General features: G+C 46.1%; 1 protein-coding gene across 1 annotated transcript in view; it reads right to left on the bottom strand.

Annotated features, from left to right (window-relative positions):
• The window catches only part of LOC143736761 (uncharacterized), a 64,103-nt gene that overhangs the window by 3,515 nt on the left and 38,825 nt on the right, over nucleotides 1-21,763 (bottom strand). The window contains exons 7-9 of the mRNA XM_077227452.1: nucleotides 9,739-9,758; nucleotides 5,778-6,026; nucleotides 5,554-5,709 (exon numbers count right to left, since the gene is read on the bottom strand). Of these exons, the coding sequence (XP_077083567.1) occupies nucleotides 5,554-5,709; nucleotides 5,778-6,026; nucleotides 9,739-9,758 (425 nt within the window). The remainder of the gene's footprint in view (nucleotides 1-5,553; nucleotides 5,710-5,777; nucleotides 6,027-9,738; nucleotides 9,759-21,763) is intronic.

Below are 21,763 nucleotides of genomic sequence, written 5' to 3'. Positions count from 1 at the left end.
CCCAGCCTAACACAGGTTCCACACTGCTTACGAGTGGTAGGCCTAACACCAGACGTTCCGCACGTCCGACGTCGGAGGGGTGTGGAGGAACTCAACAGGGTTCAATTTTAAGGGAACTCAACTGGAGTAGAAAGGCGCACGTATCCAGTCCATAGGAGGGGAATGGCGCAGCAAGCCGACACTTGAACCGGGCTCACGGTGAAACTGGCTTCATGAGAAGGGAGCCCACGGGAAGCACCGGTTCAACCAGGTGTCGTCCAGCCCCCAACTCTAGAATCTGTTTAGCAAAGTATATCGTCAACGCCCAGGCGGAGCACTTTACACTCATCATAGAGGAGCTCAACACCTAAGTGGACATGTTGCATCTCGGATCTTTGCCGAAATGAAGGCAAGCACTAAGTGCAACTTTGCATGGAAACAGCCTTCCCTCTCTGCTGAATTCCAACAGATATTTGAAGAGCTGGTCTGAGATCTATGACTTGCATTCTGTACACGTCCAAGCGAACGGACAGAGAAGCCAGGGCTGGATCTGCCTCCTCCAGGGCAGCGCTTGCAGGCTCACCACCTGCTCCTATTACGGGAGAGGTAGGAACCTTGGGCACAATCCGAGCCGGGGTCTCAGCTTGTGAGAGTTAGCCGGCCCAGACTCCAGGCACAATACGTTGACCGAAAGCGAGCAAGTCCCTACCCTCTAGTAGAGACCACGCGAGCAGGAGAACTGATATAACAGAATTTTTAACTCACTACCTGCAGTGGCTCAGGGGCGGTCTCTGCAGTGCAGTCGCACCAGGGACAAGGCCCAAGAGGATAAAGAGGGACACAAGGATTTACAAGACCTTGCTCCTCAGGAACCTGACGACCAGAACGTGCTTCTGCATACTTCTGCAACACGATGAGAGTCGTTTAAACACCGAGGCAACATCATTTTGAGGGTGATTTAGGAAAACAGCCTACTGCAACCCATTTTGCAGGAAAGAGAGCACTGAAGTGATCGAAAGCTTTCAGGATCTCCTCAGGAGAGAAGACGCACTCAACGACTAGGTTTCACTTCTAAAGGCGTAAGCACGCTACCCAATTCTAGGGGGTGCTCGCAGAAGTGATGGTAACTATCACATGTTCTTGTGATAGCCACCTGAACCTCCGCGTTCAGATGTAAGACCGCCCGGAATCTCCGGGGGAAGAACGCGTGTGCCATCGTGCCCCGTCCCCGAAAGAGTTTCCAGGGGAAGTCAGGAAGGCTGTTGAAGGGAACCAGGTCTAGTTGGGCCAATAAGGGGCAACTATGAAGACCTGTTCCTCTCCTGACATGGCACGTAGGTGCAAGTGACGGGCGCAAAAGACAGGAGCATTGCTCAACACAACATGTGAAGATCACTGGGCTTCAGGAGCATTTTCTGCTCAGCACTTGGGTGTGACAAGTTCACTGAGCTTCAGGAGCATTCCTGCTCAACACCTGAGTGTGATAAACTCACCGAGCTTCAGGAGCATTTCTGCTCAACACTTGAGTACGAAGAACCTCACTGAGCGACAGGAGCATTTCTGCTCAGCACTTGAGTGTGACAAGTTCACTGAGCTTCAGGAGCATTCCTGCTCAACGCCTGAGTGTGATAAACTCACTGAGCTTCAGGAGCATTTCTGCTCAACACTTGAGTGCGAGGAACTTCACTGAGCACCAGGAGCATTTCTGCTCAGCACTGCGTGTGATGAATTCACTGAGCTACCTGTGATGGACTCACTGAGCTACAGGAGCATTGCTGCTCAACACCTGAGTGCGATGAACTTCACTGAGTTTCAGGAGCAATTCTGCTCAACATGAAGAGTGATGATTTCACTGACTTGCAGGCGCAAGGCGACCATGAGTCGCAGTCACTTTTAGAAGGCTCACTGGGGTTAAACGCATTTCTGCGGGCCCCTGGGGCCGCTGAGTCCCAGTGTTTGTCCAAGGGTAGTCCGCTCGGTTTACCCAAACACTGGCGGAAAAATAAAACCGGGGGGGCAACTGAGCGGCCCCGGAATGGTCATGACCCAGCCGGACCCAGGGGATGGAGTCTCCACTTGCCCTGGCTATAACTGTCGTGAGGCTCGATGGCGGCACGATTGAGTAAGCGGGAGGAGTGGAATAAGGCGCCCTCAGAAGCGTCTGACTCCAAGGAGGAGGTGACGGGTGAGTTTGTGACATGCAGGGGAAGCTTGCGCAACGGTCGCAATGTCTAACAACTCGAGGCACGAATGCCCGTGTAGTCGGGGGTCGCCCAGGCCCCCGTTAAAACACGCCCTTTGTACATGGCCGCTCTGTTGAAGAGGGTTTGGCAGCAGACCGGGATGAACTATAGTCACACAGGGTGAGCTGCTCTGCCACGGTCACCTCGGGACTCGATCGTGAAGCTAGCGCTGAAGCGGTCACATATGGAGGGAGCCAAAGGCTGCGACTACCATATACCCCAGGTATATGACCCTTTCTCACTTCAACACCAGCTGAACACATTCTCATTGGAGAGACATGTTGGACCGAGTACCTCTCCAAAACTAGAAAAGAGATACTCAGCCCGTGGGCGAGATTACTCTCTTCCAGTTGACCTGAAGACCCAACGGGCTCTGGAGCACTCGAGGGGAAGGACACTGTACCGATACTCCACCCTTAGACGCAACACACAGGATGGCCTGCGGTGCGGGAGGTAGAGATCTGAAGCACATGTCTTTCAGGTCAAAGCTGCAGACCAATCTTGGGCCAAGATGGTCACGACCCACCACCTAGTAGCACGAAGAACGAGTTTACAACTGGCCTTCGTACCGGCTGGAGGAGCGGCTATATCAAATCCTTCGCCAGCAGGATAAGATAAGCACGCACAAGTCAGGAGCACTGCTCAACACTCGGTGTGATGAATATCACTGAATTTTCAGGAGCACGTCTGCTCAACACCTAATGCGATGACTATCACTGACTTGAGCGGGGTAGCCGAGCCTGAGGTGGGGCAGCAAAGTAGAGAGAGTGGTGTTAGTGTGCTGTGCAACACTTACCTGTCTCCACAAGCGGCAGGGGGCGCGTGAGAAGGCGGATGACCGGGTCCTCGAACGCACCAAGCTGCCTGCTGGCGACCAAGGGGGAGCTGAGGGGTGTAAGGCTATACAGGGTCACACCCGCCAGACTGGCCCTCTTGGGACCCAGGAACAGATGAAATTGCTCTCTCTTTGAAGTGTGGGTACCGCTTGCTCCGCTTTTTTTTTTTTTTTTTTTTAGGGAGCCAGCGGCGGAACAGACACACACACAAACAAAGGCTCCACCCGGCCCTCACCCGGGGGGAGGGAGTGATCGTGCCACTCCAAGAGCATCTCATCCATTCCTGGGCGGCCCGCTCCGGAATGCTTTCGCTGTCGCTTGCCACCTGGCTTGGCAGCGCCTGGAGCGGGCTGGGCGTCTCTACTGCGGCCGGCTCCCTGCTGAGGCCTGGGTGGAGGCTGCTGCGGAGGGCCAGCAGGAGCGGTGGCCGGAGAACGCCCACGGCGACGAGCAGGCGGAGGTGCTGCCACCGGTGGCGGGTGGAGGCAGCAGCTGGCCACCGGGGCAGGATGTGCCGGATGACCTCCGTCTGCGCTTGAGCGGCAGAGAACTGTTTGATGCAGTTCTCCACCGCGTCGCCGACCAGCCCAACCTGGGAAATTGGGGAGACCAGGAACCGAACCTTGTCCGCATCCGCCATACCAACCAGGCTGAGCCAACGAAGGCGCTACTGGACCACCAAGGTGGACATCGCCAGACCGATCACGCACGCTACGACACCCGTACCCCGGAGGGTGAGGTCGGATGCAGTGCGGTGCTCACCTATGAGCGCACGGTCTGGATTACCCTCGTGCATGCCATGGGTGCCCTAGCCTGCAGCAACGCCATGGCACGCAAGAGGAAGGGGCTTGCCCACAGGCTTTGTAAGCTCTGCCCGTCGGAACGGACGAAACTCACAGGCCTTAGGGGGGAGACGAGGATCCCCCCAAAAGGCAGCGGCCGCCGGACACAGGTGCACCTGTGTCGACAGACCGCTCCAATGGAGGGACACCTCGCAACCCTTCACCGTTCCTCCATCAAGGGTAATGAGGGGGAAAAGCTATTCAGGCAGTTTCTGGCAGAGAAAGATGCTGTTCACCACCTGATAAGCTCTCCATGCATTTCGGGAAAGAAAGGCACTGGGGCGGCGAGCTGAGAACCAGCGCGGCCCGCCCCAAGATACCAAACTCCAGATTCCAACCGAGACTGAACGGGACACGGTGGAGGTTCCACTCGAGCCCGGCAGCCTCGGCGGCCCGTTTCAGCATAGCTGATAATTCTGGATCCGGCTCGGGCAACATTGAACTCCCGGAGGGAGACAATGCAGCCGAGTCATCATCTCTAGAAGTCAGCTCACCCTCCGATGCTGCAATCGGCGTCCTGTCCTCCAGGGGAGCCCCGAGTGAAACCGCTGGCCCACCCATTACAGATGGACCAGCAGACAACACAGGAGGCTCCAGTGGTTGCAGTGGAAGGGAGGAGTGAGGAGCCCACAGGGAATGGTTACCGGGCGGGACATCCAACACTATCCTCCGGTCACCCATCCCACACAGCACCCGAGGGTGGGGCATGGTAATGGGGACTCGCTCTCCGCGAACGAAGGCGAGTCTCGCCCTCAACACTGCGACAGTCATGTTCCCACAGTGAAAACATGAGCTGTCCACAAAAGCTGTCTCAGCGTGCTGTAAGCCAAACACGTGACACAACAGTTGTGACCATCAGAGAGAGACAGGGAACGACCGCACCCAGAAACGCACGGGCGGAATGACATCTTGAAAAAGACGCAAACGCACCCGTGTTGCTCTTTCAGAAAATAGGACCGTCACCAGTGCCGGAGCACACAGGGGAATGACCGCGGCAACACTGAACAGAGAACTGAAACAGTGAAGCACTCACTTTTCCGCCCTCTAACCAGCCATCAACACACACAAACATTTAGAAATTTCTTGCTGTTAAAACAGCAGTTGAGAGCTCAAAGCTCGCGATCACCGCTGCACTCGCGCTGTAGAACACCAGCACTGGGAGAGTCTTCCTGAAGAACACCGACACACTCGCTCGTTGTAGACAACAGCACTCTCAGAGACATCAAACGATCGGCTCCGAAGCGAAAGGCAACTAGTGCGTGCATCCACTTCCGTATTTATACCCGCGCCGCGGGGGCGGAGTGTGTGATGCGAATCACGCACGCCAATTACATTGGCTCGTTCAATAGTACTCGAAGAAGACAGGCTCCCTAGCGTGATCCCATTTCAGTCGCGTCGACTACGTCCGACGTTATCGACTGAAAGGGAACACTATGACAATATATCCGTAGGCCTACTCAAGTCCTCTGGTTTCATTTAAAAACAAAGAAAGACATGAAAGAATCGCCGGATGAGTGATTATTATACAGTGCTGCTACTGAAATTGGTAATGTCTTGATTGACCAATCAAGTTCAAGCATTTCAGAGAGCTGTGGAATACAAAAATTATTTATTACTTTCAATATTGAAAAGTGCTATACAACAATGAATTACCTGCCAAATACCCATAGACTCCAGCTTCAGATATACTAAGAATCTTCTGATCTCCAGGAATGTGGACAATCACATAACGTCCCTTCATCCCGCCGCATGAGTAAGTGCCCGTGGCACTGGCCGCAAGACTAGAAATTACAGCACATCTAGAGAGATAATCAGTTATTAGTTTCTGTTCATCTGCAGACACATTAATCAAAACAATCAAAGGAAGACTCACATGGTGTTGCTGTAAATGCCAAGGAAGTTCCCGACGCGAATCACAGCCCCGTTTATCCTGTTAGCATTGCTGATTCTGTTAGTGATAGTCACTCTGTTCACGCTGTAAACCTTCAGTAGATCCACTCTCCACCACGGGTCGGTCTCTGCGTTAGTGTGAGTCCAGCTGTTGATCGAACCATCAATGGCAAATTCAGGGAAAGAGTCTGCATAAATCGATGACTGAGTAGTTTTGCCCCAAAGTGCTGCATTCTCTGGAAAAGTTTTCAAAGACAAGGCAAAATTTTTGTCAAACAGAAAAAAAACAAAGGTTCAAAAAAATTATTGGTACATACCTTCTTGTCCATTTGCCCTTTCCACAATCAATACAAACCCTGGAATCGAGATTCAAGTAAGTATCAGAGAACCAGAATTTGTTGAATCACATTCAGATTTGTAGTTAATTTTCTTTGATATTGTCACTAACACAATATAGTCTGAATGATAATGGAAACATAAAACATTGATCTGTATAATGACCATGTTGGAGGAAACTACTGACAGAATAATAATAATAATAATAATAATAATAATAATAATAATATACTGCAACCAGCAAAATATTGTAATCTAAACTAAAGATTAGGAATTAGGAACCATTACCAAATATGCTTGACAAACACAGACAAAGACCGTCAGACCATTTACATTTCATAAATATTTATATATGCAAATATTTACCATTTACATAAGATTTGTTTGGTAAAGTAGGTAAAAAGAATAATAATCTGAGAAAAACTATCCCAGAGATCCACAAGCAAAACCTTAATCTATACCACCGTTGAACATTTGTTTAAAGAAACTGATACTTTTATTCATCACTGAGGCATTAAATTGATCCAAAGTGACAGTAAAGACATTTATAATGTTACAAAAGATTCCATTTCAAATTAATGCTGTTCTTTTGAACTTTCTATTCATCAAAGAATCCTGAAAAATAAAATGTATCACGATTTCCACAAACATATAACTGTTTTCAACATTAATAATAATCATAAATGTTGCTTGATCATCAAATCATCATATTAGAATGATTTCTGAAGGATTATGTGACACTGAAGACTGGAGTAATGATGCAGAAAACTTTGATCACAAGAGTAAATTACTCTTTACTATATATATATTCACATGGAACACTTTTAAAAAATATATATAATACTTCATTACTGGTTAAAAATGGCTTCAATATAGTCAAGCATGAATGTATGAAACAACAACTAATCTAGAATATTTCGATTTTTTTTTTTTGGCAAGAAATTTCAATACTATATGCTATAAATCCACAGTAGAGAGATGAGTGCAAACTAAACTACAAACACAGCAACATTCTGAACACAGCAGGAAATTGTAGAAACCGCAGAAAATAGTAGTGTGAATCTAGTAAAATAGCAGATCATGTATGTTGTACTTTACCCAGCGAGATCCACAGGGACTTCAAGAGCTTCTTCATGGTTGATTAAAGGCGTATGTCTTTCTTTAGTGATGGAGAGAGAGAGAGCGAAACTCGTTTTAGGTAGGACAATGCGCATCACATGATCATCCGTGTCTCTCCTCCCTTCTGTCACACTCGCCTGTCTTCAAGCAAATACTATTTATGTTTCATTAGTTAAGATTAGTTAACTACCTTAGTTAACATGAACTAAGAATGAACAATACTTCTACAGCATTTATTCATTTTAGTTCATATTAATTTCAACATTTACTAATACATTATTAAAATCAAAGGTTGTATTGTTAACATTAGTTAATGCACTGAAGTAATATAGTAACAACTGTATTGATCACTGTTAGTTAATGTTAGTTAATACATTAACTAATGTTAACTAATGAACCTTATTGTAAAGTGTTACCACCTTGTCCTAATGTCTGTTGAATCAATGTGATTTTTCTGCCATTGTTATTGTGTGCATCTTTATTTCATGTAGGATTCATGAACCTGTGTAAAGAACTGCACACACATATTGTGTTCAGCACAGATTTTCAGTGTGTTAGACCTGTTAGTTTACACAGACCTACTGGTTTCAAAAACACAGATAAACAAATAAGTGTCAAAGCAGCAGCTGCAGACTAAACCACCGATGCTTAAAGGTGATCATGTGTTCCCTTTCGTTGTCACTCCGAGTTCAACTTCGAGTATTACAAAACGAGCCAATGGCAAAAAAATGCCATGGGTCTGCGGAATTTGCATAGCGTATCTCCGCCCCACCTCGTGGGTATAAAATGAGGACGCCGGCAACATGCAGATATGTTTTCTCTTCGGAGCCAAGTTAATTCTTCACTCCACAAGCCATCTCTGAACTGTCAGCTTCTTACAAACGAGCGAGATTCTCTGGTGTTGATGTGACGGCGATCTCGCGGCGAGTGCGCGCTTCCTGCTTATCTGTGCAGTGGTTTGCCAGTGAGTGTGTTTCTCCCCGGGTGCTTCAACACTGTCAGAGTTTCTTTTCTCTCACAAAAGAGCTCGAACACGGCACGTCTTTTTAAGACACGCCCGTGCATTTCTGGTGGCGGTTGACTCATTTCCGATTTTGATGGGCACATTCTCTGCTCTGCGTGTTTGGGCTTGATCACGCTAGAGCAGCGTTTGTGGATGACTCACGTTCTCCCCGCGGGAACGTGACCATCGCGTTATTACGGTCGAGACTCAATGATCTCGTTTGAGAGAGAGTCCCCTCATCCACACCCCGATCTAACACTCTCCACGTGAAGTGCTACTTCGGCTGGTGGCCAGGGTGACCTGAGGGTGTTGGTGTGGAACAAGGCGCCGACTATCCTTCTGTGCCCCACGACCCCTCTTCATTGATGCAACCCGTGAACGATCATGTGACGCCTGCGGGACCGTCTTCGGACCCCCCACGGGTTTCCTTTGACGTTCCAGAATCGGATCTGTTGTCCATCGCAGCATCACAGGGCGGGCAAGAATCTTCAGGAAGTGAAGATTTGACAGTGCTGCCACTTTCGGGTGTGCATATGGCATTTGTCGAGTCACATCCGGAGATGACGGCCATGCTTTCCCTGGTCGCTGCGAGCATCGGACTAGGGTGGAAACCTCCACACTGTCCTGAGCGCTCGCTGCTGTACGATTGGTTTTGGGGTGGCCCCTGACTCTCGTCGCCGTTAACCCCAATACCTTTGTTCCTGGATGTGGATCAGGAGATCTCGAAATCCTCGAAGACCCCCATGTCTTCCAGCGATCTCTCGTTGATCTCCTCCGCCCTTCCTTCCCATGGCCGCTGCTCATGGGTACACTGGGGTCCCCCGGTTGAACGCTCTGTTGTGATACTAAAATAACTGTGTCCTCAGAGTGCTTCTTCTCGGCGCGATCCTAAGCACCCGTCCGAAGCCTGTAGTTTTTCGTCTACACTTGTGGCGAAATACTATAGCGCCCAGGACAGGCAGCCGCCTCACTGCATGCCATGGCCATTCTCCTGGTCTTCCTGGCCCTGTTGTTCATGGACATGCAGGAGGGCAGGACTGACCCAGGGCTCTTCATTGAGCTGAGCGCCGCCACTGACCTTGCTCCTCGAGCGACGAAAGTGGCCGCACGCTCCCTGGGTCAGGTGATGTACACCATTCAAGCCTGTGGCTAACCTCTTCGATGTGCAGGATGTCCGGCGGTCCCTTCTGCCCGACACCCTCATATCCCAAGTCAGCCCTTCGGCGGTGCGGTTCAGGGCTGTACAACAGTTCTCAACCGCCCATGAGCACCCCTCGTCCTCCTCTGTCCCAGAGCCGGTTGACAGTGCGCGCCGTCGCCGGGCCGTGCCGCTCACATCCGCCTCTGTTGCCAGCCCCCTGGCAGAGCCGACCCCCGGGGAACATTCATCCTTCCCTGGTCTCCTCTGTCAGGGCGCGGTTAATGACTGTGCCCCCACACCGGGCCGCTATGCCGTCCACGTCTGGGCCAGTCATTCCGCCTTGCTGCACCACCGGTGGGAAGTCTGTGGTTCATATCACCCCGCTGGTACAGTTCTTGGGAGCCTGGCTAGAGCTTTCCAACCTGTCCCGCTGGGTCGCACGGACAATCAGGCTCGGCTACGCGATTCAGTTTGCTCCACTATGGTCACTGGCAATGCCCCTATCATGAGAGTGGAGGTTACTACCCTCCTGGCGAAGGGTGCGATCGAGACTGTCCCTCCAGCCGAAATGAGGTCCGGCTTCTACAGCCCGTACTTTGTCCCGAAGAAAACCGTTGGGTTACGGCCAATCCTGGACCTGCGCGTTCTGAACCGCTCCCTTCACAGGCTGCCGTTCAAGATGCTCACGGCCAAACGCATTTTCGAATGTGTGCGGCGGCCCCAGCATTGGTTTGCAGCAATCGACCTGAAGGACGCCTACTTTCATGTCTCCATTCTCCCTCGACACAGACCGTTCCTACGGTTTGCTTTCGAGGGGCAGGCATATCAGTATGTGGTTCTCCCATTTGGGCTAGCCCTGTCTCCTCGCGTCTTCACGAAGGTCGTCAAGGCATCCCTTGTTCCCCTACGGGAACACGGGGTTCGCATTCTGAACTATCTCGATGACTGGCTGATCCTAGCTCACTCTAGAGACCAGGGTTGCGAACACAGGGACCTAGTGCTCCGGCACCTAGCCCGTCTGGGCCTTCGGGTCAACTTGGAAAAGAGCAAACTTTGCCCCGTGCAGAGTATCTCGTTTTCTCAGTATGGAAATCGACTCGGTCGCCATGTAAAAGGCACAGCTTGCGAGTGCGCGCGCAGTCACTGCTGACTTGCCTGAGACAGTTCGAGGGCAAGAGTGCGGTTCCACTGAAACCTTTCAGAGGCTCCTGGGGTATATGGCATCTGCAGCCGCGGCAACGCCGCTCGGATTGCTTCATATGAGACCGCTTCAGCTTTGGCTTCGCGACCGAGTCCCGAGGTGGGCATGGCAACACGAGTACCAGTTACTCCGACCTGCCATCAGACCTTCACCCCGTGGTCGAACCTCAGTTTTTCTACGGGCCGGAGTGCCCCTTGGAACGAGCTTCTCAGCATGTTGTCGTAACGACAGATGCCTCCACCACGGGCTGGGGCGCCATGTGCAATGGACGTGCTGCCACGGGATCCTGGACAGGACCCCACCACCTTCTGCACGTCAATTGCCTTGAGTTGCTGGCTGTACGTCTTGCTCTGCGCCGCTTCCGGGCCGTGCTCAAGAATCAACACGTACTAGTCCATTCAGACAATACCGCCACTGTAGCGTACATCAACCATCAAGGTGGTCTACGCTATCGTCGTATGTCGGGGACGCACAGATAGATCTGTTTGCCTCTCACGACTCAACCCATTGCGCCCTGTATTATTCCCTGACCGAGGGCACGCTCGGCACGGATGCACTGGCGCACAGCTGGCCACGGGGCCGCAAATATGCGTTTCCCCCAGTGAGCCTTCTTGCGCAGACCCTGCAAGCGCTGCCCCTGGAGGAGGCAGACCAGCCTTGGCACTGCTCTGTCCACTGACCACTGTCCACTCTGTTTCCCTGACAGGACGCAGTGTTTCAGGACCTCAGACCAGCTCTTTGTCTGTTATGGTGGGAAGCTGAAGGAAAAGGCTCTCTCCAAGCAAAGGTTGTCTCACTGGATAGTGGACGCCATTGCTTTGGCATACCAGCAGCAAGGTCGACCGTGCCCCCTTGGTGTGACTGCCCACTCCACCCGGAGTGTGACATCCTCTTGGGCTCTAGCGCATGGCGCCTCGCTAACAGACATCTGCAGAGCTGCAGGCTGGGGGACACCGAACACATTCGCCAGATTCTACAATCTCCGAGAGGAGCCAGTGTCCTCTCATGTACACACTTCAACCAGCTAGTACTGGACCCGCTCAGGTGTCTTCGCTTGCTCGCCATTCCACTCCACGGACTGGATACGTGCGATATTCTCCTCAGGTGAGCTTCCCCGAAAGTCCTGAGTTCCTCCAGCACTCCTGATGTTGGCGCCAGTGTCTATTGCCTGCGCGTCGGCTAGGTGCCCCCCGTGTGCATGGTCCCTCCTCCGAGCGACCCCCACATGTGTATTTCCACTGTAAGCCTCTCTGAGCATGTGTCTTTCCCTTGGCAAGCCACCTTGCCACCCCTGGGGTTGAAATATTCCACCTGAGGCTGGACACCCCAGTGTTCTCCATATGCATTCCTCCGGGTCATATGTGTATTTTCTAAGCCCCCCATCTGGGTTGCCAATAATTGCATATTTCCTCTAAGCTATGGGATATGCTCCCCAGTGTACCTTGGTATTCCTGTGCTAAATAGGAGTCCTTTGTCCGTGCCAGTCTCACGACAGGGATCTCAGATTTACGCAGGGCACTGGAAGACAGCCGAGAAGGTGGCGTGATTAGACTGGTAACCCCATTCGTCGTCATCCGAGGGAACTCGGAACAGTGCTTGCTTATTTATCCCAGAAATGAAATAGGGACTTGTTTTGTAATTTAAAAAGGTCTTCAACGTGTTAAAATATATAGGGGTCATTGAAGCCAATAGTTTAAGGGGCCATTTCTTTGTTAAAGTCTTATTTTCCAGTGTAAAGACTCTGGGGCGGATCTAATCTGTGGGGAATTTGCATATCATAATTAATAATTGGTAATTAATAATTATTCATACATGTTTGGATTAGATCAGTCTTACATGTTAAGGGATGATATGTCATTTTACCTGCATGCATGTCAGTGTATCCTTGCACTTAACCACAAGTTGATTGCAATTAACTACACGGACCACGTCTTACAAAACAGGCTAAATTAATTAGCTCAATTGTCAGACTAATATTTGTGGGACTCCACAATATCATCTTACTTTATAGGATTTCAGGAAAAGCAATTCTGTGGCCACAAGAATTGGGTTTCCTGCCCTATAAACACATACTCTTTAAAGTATCTTTAATTTGTAAGCTTGTTGCTATAAGATCTTTTGGCACTTAAGGGACTTGAAAATGAGCCAAAAGGCAGTACATCAATCAGATGAATATAATGAATTTAATAAGGCAGAACTACTTATGTATTTACTACGGTTACATGGGATATATGTATTTACAAACATAATAAACAACAATACACGATAAGGCATCGATGAACGAGAAATGCATAGAGTGTGGACAATGGAAACACGTGTGAGAGGGGAAGAGGAAGAGAGAGAGAGAGAGAGAGAGCATTGGCAACATTCCCCCTGACAGTCCCCTGTCTGTAACAACACGAAAACATCATCTTAATGCTTCTTAGAAGCTCTATAAAGAGATATACTTAAGTTTCTGGGTCTCTCTGTGTCGCGGCATTCCTGCGCGTGCGTGAGCGGAGTCCTTTAGGAAGCGTCACTGGGTGCTGCTTGGCGCGCGTGTTGAACGGAGTTTCCAAGTCTTTGGGGTAACATTACCAAAGGAAAATAGTTCGGCTAAGTTCGTTTCACTTTGTGGAAGTGAACAGAGTCGACTACGGAAAACAAAACTTTGACTAACAAAGAAAAGAAATAAAGATCTCTACGGGGAAATCACGCGGAGTTAACGTCACATCTTCGCATGGCTGGTGAAGAAGCGTGTGTGCGTCTCTCGCCACGTGGTCACGTGCGCGTGTTTCTCCTTCAAAACGAGCGCGCGCTCGTTTAAAGGTCCCTTGTAGATGGATTTGCTGAAGAGATATGTCACGCGGTGTTATTTTCACTCGTCGATTGGAATTAAACACGGAGACTTATCTAAGACTGAAAAACACAAACTAAACTAGAAACAAATAAAAGAAAGGCGAAGAGCTCGCCCGGAGGCGAGACTTTTACATTATGACAGTCGAAGTAACAGAGCACGAGCGGAGGGGGGAAGCGTCATTTATCACCTTGGAGAAATCCGGCCTCTTCCTGTTGACTTGGCCAATTAGAGGGTTGGAATTTCACAGGCGGGACTTTGGTTTTTATTGCTCTTTGTCTAGGAGAGAGACATTTGAAACCCTAATTTCGTCGGTGTTTAAGAGCAGAATCTTCACAATTCTTATAAGACTAATGTGTCACAAGTTTAGCAAAATGTAATGTCAATTAACAAATGGGGAATGAAGATTGGAGTTTATCGAGACCAAACTTGCCACAAATGGATTTGGTTAAACATTAGTTGGCAAAGTTTAAAACATTATCGCATTAGAGTTGTCGAGAAACATAGACCAAACCACAAAAAGGCAACTCATGAAATAGGGAACTTAGATACATTGTTCATACAATTCTCAAGTGGATATATAATAGCATATATATATATATGAATACAGGATTCATTTCTCCTCCTTGGTTAGAATTCAGAGAGAGCCACAGTTCTGTGAACATTCCTTTGGGTCGTAAACGCTGTTATCTAAGAACACCAGTGATGTTAGTTTTGGTCTCTTTTCACTCCAAAGATGGAAAACATAGTAAACTATATTTTACTGGATATTACTGTACGTATTCTGATTGATCACACCGAAAGCATTCTGGAGGTGTCCAGAACTATGTGTACAAGTTATGGTAATAGACAGTTATATTTAAAATGCATAATGAAGGTATTTATAATTCACCTTAAGCTATGATAAAATCATAGTCATTCCAATGTGACATGGGCAAATGGACACACAAAAAAAAACACATCGAATATATCTGGTTAAATGTCTTTTAAAGAAAAGAAGTTCCTTTTCGCTTTGGAATCCACTTCCTTTGGGACATTCCGATCAGTCATAAAATGTCTTGTAAGCGGACACCACGCTCTGTCCTGAGTGTGGTCTTCACTGGTGGGGGAATTTGTGTGTGTGTGTGTGTGTGTGTGTGTGTGTGTGTGTGTGTGTGTGTGTCTGTGTGTGTGTGTGTGTGTGTGTGTGTGTGTGTGTGTGTGTGTGTGTGTGTGTGTGTGTGTGTGTGTGTGTGTGTGTGTGTGTGTGTGTGTGTGTGTGTGTTTGGGTTAATTTACATTCAGAGATTTTTGGTCTTTAGCAGAATGTATTTAGTTATTCAGATTCACCCACTTAGCCCAGTCCTTACAGTATGATTTAGACGATGAGTGGGACCACTGACGTTTTGCATGAAAAACTACTGGTATGGCAGCATTATACAGTCATTTTTGCAGATCTGTGTGAACAGGGATCGTTTTCACAACATTGTCGACTGTTTTTGATACATTGTTGCCGTGTAAACACACCCTCAGTTTCCCCTGTCTGTTTGTTACCATAGTTACAGATTGATTTGAGTATTCAATTTAGGTGCTCCTCATTTAGTTACCCTTGTTTGCTCACTCTATTATACTCACAGTCCTGGTTCACCCTTGGCTCTGGTATTAGTCGTGTTTAGTCACAGTCACTCCAGTCCACTCCAGAGTCTGCTCCCAAACATTCATATGTACAGTAAATTGATGTCTAACGTATACTGAATTTATGTATACTGTAAACTATTATATATAGGCATATGTGATATGATTAATATATATTGTAATAAATATTGGAGAACAATTGAATATGAAGTCTTCTGATAAATCTTCTGCTGACAAACCTTCTTCTGAAAACTCTCCAGAAACTGTATATATTAAAGACTGGCTGAATGCATTGGCCCTCATTTATCATTCTTGCGTAGAAACGGGCGTATATGTTGGCGTAAGATTATGCTTACACTCCTCTCACCGCCTGATTTATGAAGCTGTGCGTACCTTTGAAATCCAGGTGTACGCAATACCTGCCCTTGATAAATGCCGCGTCTGAAAACGATCGTCATTAGAATAACAGGCCCCTATATATACAAGTATCCGCTTCCCCCACGCCCTCATTTTACGCCATGGACACACGGAAGACGGCAAAGAGGAGACACTTCTCTGGAGATCGAGACCATCACCATCATGAAAAATTATTATTAAATCAAACAACAATATTGTTGATGATAAATTCAAAGTTAATTGTATTTTTTTTTCAAAACGCTATAAATCCATCAATTTTTTGTCTAAAAAAACAACAACAAAAACAACGAGAAGAGAACATGCAAAATATAATCAGGGACTCATACTATAAATTAATATAAATTAAATAAGTGCAACTGCATGAAATAAATAAAAGTCAAACAAGTGCAACTGCATGAAATAAATAAAAGCCAAACAAAATAAATAGTAAAATAAATTAAATAGTAAAAATAAAATAAATATTTCCAATGTCACGTTCCAATATTGTCCACCACATAAAAAAAATAATTTAAAAATAACACACAAATACAGTCCTTAAATACAACAATGTTAAAATTACATTCAAATCATTTAGTAACACATTTAGTCTAATAGTAATTCGTGCCAAACTTGAAAAAAGTAATGATAACAATATTCAGGCCTACTATTAGGCTAGGTGTTGTAGCCATTAACTAAGTGCATTTAGTTTCATATTTGTTAAAAAATAACAATGTTATTTTTTCCCCATCTATGTTGATTATGAAAAGTGAACATAGGCTAAGATTAGGGATGCACGATATATCGACCATATATCGATATCGGCCGATAAATGGTATTTTTTGATGTTATCGTTATCGATCCGATAAGAAAATTTGGCCGATATATCAAAGCCGATAGATAATAGATTATTTACTTCAGTTGAGAGATGCCGCTGTTCGCCATGATGGTTCTGAATGATTGGATTCACTTCGAAAAGGAAGATACAGTTCAGTGCAACATGTGCAGCACAAATCTGTCACATAGGCTTCATAACACTATAATAAAAACGCCTGTAAAAGAATGTTGTGAATTCTTGTTCGCCAGTGTTTCAGCGCGACGAGCGCGTTGTGGTGGAAAGAGCGCATCTATGGAGTTAAGCCTTCATGACAAGCATAGTCAAGTTCTCTTGAGCATTCGCAGCATTCTGTGCCATTGTAAGTTGTAATATGTTTATTTTGTGTATATATATCTGTATTATTATATATATTATATATTATCCTATATTATTAATCTAATAATAGATTTTTTTAATAAAGAAAGTTGCCCATAGGAGTGTAAAATTTATTTTAAAAGTTAAGGAATCTTACACTGGTTCAAACTAGGCTGTACTGTATTGTATATGTTTGATTTATGTTAAAAGTGTTTGAGACAAGGCTTTTAATGGTGAGCCTTTTGTTTATGTATACAGGCTATCAAAGTATATACATTTTTTTAATTTAGATTTATCGCCCAATATATCGGTTATCGGCTTTCAAATGTAAAGAATTATCGGTTATCGGTATCGGCCAAAATGTTCATATCGGTGCATCCCTAGCTAAGATAGGATGCGCAATATATCGGGAGACATGCCCAGACATGATTTTGGCCACTTAATTAAGTTTTGTTTTGTAGAAAGCCTTTCTTTAAAGTGAATTTCGTTTTGTATAAATTGTATCTTAATTTTAATATTTTTTTCATCAACCAATTGCATGGATTTAATAAATAAGAAGCAAATAGCAGACAATATAATCATGAGTCATGACATGGAGGCACGGGCGCGGTCCCTTGCATTGCACGTGAACTGGAGCGCATCTCATCACAAATTAACCGAAACTCAGTATATGCCTCACAGACATGAGAAATATATCTATAAAGAAAGCTTGAAATGTCTTTAAACGAAACAATTATAAACAAAAAGAAATAGGCTAGTCTCTCTATAGGCGCGTTCACTACGGAGATGGTGATCATCAATTTCATCTTTGCAGACACAACACTAGTTTATTAATAGAAATAAAATACAAATTTATTTTTAAAAATTGCGTTTATTGCGTTTTGGAAAAGAGCTCCACATATCTTTTAGTTTGTCAGTGCGTTTTGTGGTGTTAGGAATTGTTTTTCGCCGCATTTCCGCACTAACTCAAAACGTGCGTACATGTACACCACCTCCTGACCTGGCGTAGGATTTGAGGTGCCGTACGCCAACGTCCATATTGATAAATATCAAAATTAACGTGGTTTTGGTTGTACTCCAGGTGTACGCTGGTGTACGCTGGAAATTTGGTGTAGGCACTTTTGATAAATGAGTGCCATTGAGTGTATCAGATAAAGATAACTTAGAAATAAGACATGTTAATGTCACAGACAAGGTTAAGATTTCTATGGACGATCTTATAGTTGAACACCTCAAGAGAGACAACGGGAAGAGAACTCGCAAGGCGGAGAGGAAGGAGAGAAAGGCGCTAGAGAAGATCCTCCACTAAGGCTCAACTTCCTCGAGACCAACTGAGTCATCGTGCACAGCAGTTAATAAAGATTATCAAACAAGCTGAAAGATTAAATGAGAAGATAATATACATTGCAAACAGTATTCTGTTAAAATGGTGACTATGTTTCAGGTATTACGGTGGCATATAGGTCTGCATATTTCACAACTTATCTTTAATAACCATATATTTCATTAAGTGATATAATGCTAATGATCTTATCGTCTAAGATGGCGCCGCTCAATGGCGACTCGGTACTACTCTCTGTTTTGTTTGTTTGTTTGGTGTTGTTCTGTACGTTCCTAGAACCCAGCCTCAGCATTGTACAGTATGACAGATATGCATTACTTCATGTTCGGGATAGCATGCCTGTTTTTTTACCCGATCTACCGCCGGATTTCCAACAACATAAGGAGCGGCTTAAACAATGTTGGAAGACTCGGAAGCGGGGTGTGAGGGGTGGCGCTCTTGTCCGGCTTAGGCGTCGCATCTACCGCCCAGCTCTACCAAGCCTGATTCTTTCCAATGTCCGCTCCCTGTCGAACAAAATGGATGAACTTTCTATGCTCATTCGCACACAGAGAGACTTTAAGGACGCCGCCGCTATCTGCCTGTCTGAGACTTGGTTGGTTGAAAGTTTCCTGGACTCCATGTTACAACTAGCCGGTTTTTCTCTTCACCGTGCAGACCGCACTGCGTGTTCACAAAAACTACGTGGAGGTGGAGTTGGCTGCTACATCAATAGCAACTGGTGTTCGGACTGCAAAAACTTGTCACAAACCTGCTCTCCAGAGTTGGAGTCTCTTACTGTGATGTGTAAGCCCTTCTACTTGCCTCGTGAGTTTTCTTCTGTTGTCCTGATGGTTATTTATATTCCCCCGGACGCCTCTGCTCCGGCGGCTCTGCAGCAACTTGTGTATAATATCACGGAGGTAGAAAACAATAATCCTGACGCTGCTATGTTTGTGCTGGGAGATTTCAACCATGTCTCCTTGAGGAAAGCACTCCCCCAATACAAACCCCAAATCCAGATCGCTACTAGGAAGGATAAAACACTGGATTAATGCTACTCTCCTATTCCTGAGGCATATCATGCTGTGGCCAGGGCCCCTTTGGGTGAGTCCGACCACAACACTATCTTCCTTATTCCAAAATATCGCCAGAGACTTAAAGTGGCAAAACCAACTGTCAAACTTTTTAGGAAATGGTCCCCACAAGCCATAGACACATTACAGGACTGCTTAGACTCCACGGTATGGAGTAACTTTTGGTCTGATGGTCAGGATATTAACATCTTTACTGATACCGTCACATCCTATATTCAATTCTGTGAGGATGTTTGTATTCCTGTAAGAGCTGTTTATGTCTTTAATAATAGTAAGCCCTGGTTTAATAATGAAGTGAGAGTGCTATGTAAGAAAAAACAGGCTGCTTTTAAGAGTGGTGATATGGTTCAATACAAATTACTGAAGTATGAATTTCGGCGAGCTGTGTTGAAATCCAAGGCTTCCTATAAAGCTAAGCTTGGAAATAAATTGCATGCAAATGACATTAAAGGTGTTTGGCGTGGGCTGCAGGGCATTACTGATTATAAAATCAAACACCATGCTGCAGTTAGTGACCCCTCTTTTTCTGGGAGGCTTAATGACTTCTACTGTCGCTTTGACAGTGGAAGTCACCTGCCTCCCCCCTGCTATAGAGAGCAGGGGGACCCTCCACCCACTATCTCTGAGCACGAGGTTAGAATCTTGCTCCGCCAGCAGAATATCAGGAAGGCGGCGGGGCCTGATGGCGTAATGACTGCTACTTTAAGACACTGTGCTGATCAATTAACATCTGTCCTCACTTTTATCTTTAACTGGTCTCTTCAAATTGGTATTGTGCCTGCTTGTTTTAAATCTGCTGTGATCATCCCAGTTCCAAAGAAAAATAGAATCTCGTGTCTTAATGATTATAGGCCTGTGGCCTTAACTTCTGTCATTATGAAAGTGTTTGAGCGTCTGATATGTAAACACCTATCCAGTATTTCACTTGACCCCCACCAATTTGGTTATAGAGCAAATAGGAGTGTTGATGACGCAGTTTCACTTTGTTTGCACTCTATTCTTCAACATCTGGAGTCTAAATCTATATATGCACGTGTCCTCTTTGTGGACTTTAGCTCTGCGTTCAACACCATCGTTCCTGTGAAGTTGATTAACACTTTACAGGAGCTAGGTGTTAGAACATCACTTTGCAAATGGATTTTCAACTTTTTATGCGATAGGAAGCAGGTGGTTAAAATGGGTGATTACGTCTCACAGTCAAGGTTTTTGAACACTGGCGCCCCACAGGGCTGCGGCCTTTCCCCACTTTTGTATTCTTTATACACACAATTCTGTCAGTCACACAGCAGTTCAGTTTTGTTGTTTAAGTTTGCTGACGATATTTCTGTAGTTGATCTTATTACTAGTGGAGATGAGTCTGACTACCGTAGAGAAGTGGAGGGGCTGGTTAAATGGTGCAAAGGCTTTAACTTGACACTTAACATCTCAAAAACCAAGGAACTTGTGGTGGATTTTAGAAGGTCCCCTAGTCCCCCCCCTATGCTCTCCATAAATGGGGTGGAGGTGGAGAGGGTCACTTCCTTCCAGTTCCTTGGTACCACAATCCAGGAATCCTTATCATGGGAGCTCAATACTAATATTAAGATCAGTAAAGCTCATCAGCGAATCCACTTTCTGCAGCAGCTCAAAAAGTTTGGAGTCAGCCGAGTTGCCATGACTCACTTTTATAGGTCAACTATTGAAAGCGTCCTTACTTTTTCCATGCTTGTCTGGTTTGGTCATACAACCGCTCAGGACAAAACTAGGATGGAAAGAGTAGTACGCAGAGCATCCAAAATCATAGGCTGTAGCCTCCCTTCACTTTCTTCACTCTTCTCCACTAGAATAATCAGAAAAGCTAAAAACATCATAGCGGACCACTCTCACCCTGCTCACTATCTCTTTAATCTCCTCCCATCAGGTAGAAGATATAGGAGCATTAAGACTTCCACATCACGTTTCAGAGACAGCACTTTCCCTCTGGCTATCAGATATCTGAATTTGCACTGACTGCTAGCATCATCTTATTAACTGTATGCACTGTGCACTTTCTTTGCCGTGGGGTATTGTCTTTTTGAATGTCTGTAGGGTTCTGGTCTAATGTCTTATTGTTGCTGGGGATTGTTGGTGTACATTGTTGGTGTACTTATGATGTCTGCCCTTTTGGTTATTTATGTCTGAGAGTTGTACCAAGACAAATTCCTATCAACTTGTTGACATGGCAATAAATTATTGAATTGAATTGCTAAAATAACAATCAACTTCACCTTCCATCCATTCTCCAAACCACTTGTCTCATAGAGTTATGGGGATGCTCGCTGTATCCCAGCATCTCGGGCTGAAGGCAGAAACACACCCTGGATGGATGGCCAGACCATCCCAGTACTAACACTCACAGACATACGCACATAAGGGCAATATAGTGTCTCCAATTCACCTATGGTGCATGTCTTTGGATTATAAGTGCCTTATAAGTGGCCTGTACAAGAAACATGGCCAATGATCATATATAGCTGGTGAGCAGGGTCATACTTACAAAGACAAAACCAGCCTGATCTCATGAAAGTGCTATCTATAACACAAATTATTTTTATCATGCAATTTATACGCAAAAAAGAGTTTTCATGTGCATATGATACGCACTTTATGGAGTGTAATAGGTACTTTATGGAGTGTAATACGTACATACCCCAAACCACTATACCTTCCCAAGCAGTTTACAGTGCATATCATATGCACGT

Source organism: Siphateles boraxobius, unplaced genomic scaffold (genome assembly GCF_051911475.1).
Source record: "Siphateles boraxobius isolate OS27281-9 unplaced genomic scaffold, OSU_SipBor_1 130, whole genome shotgun sequence".
Lineage (NCBI taxonomy): Eukaryota > Metazoa > Chordata > Actinopteri > Cypriniformes > Leuciscidae > Siphateles > Siphateles boraxobius.
The sequence above is the reverse complement of the archived record's forward strand: the minus strand, read 5'-3'. Positions and strand labels throughout refer to the sequence as shown.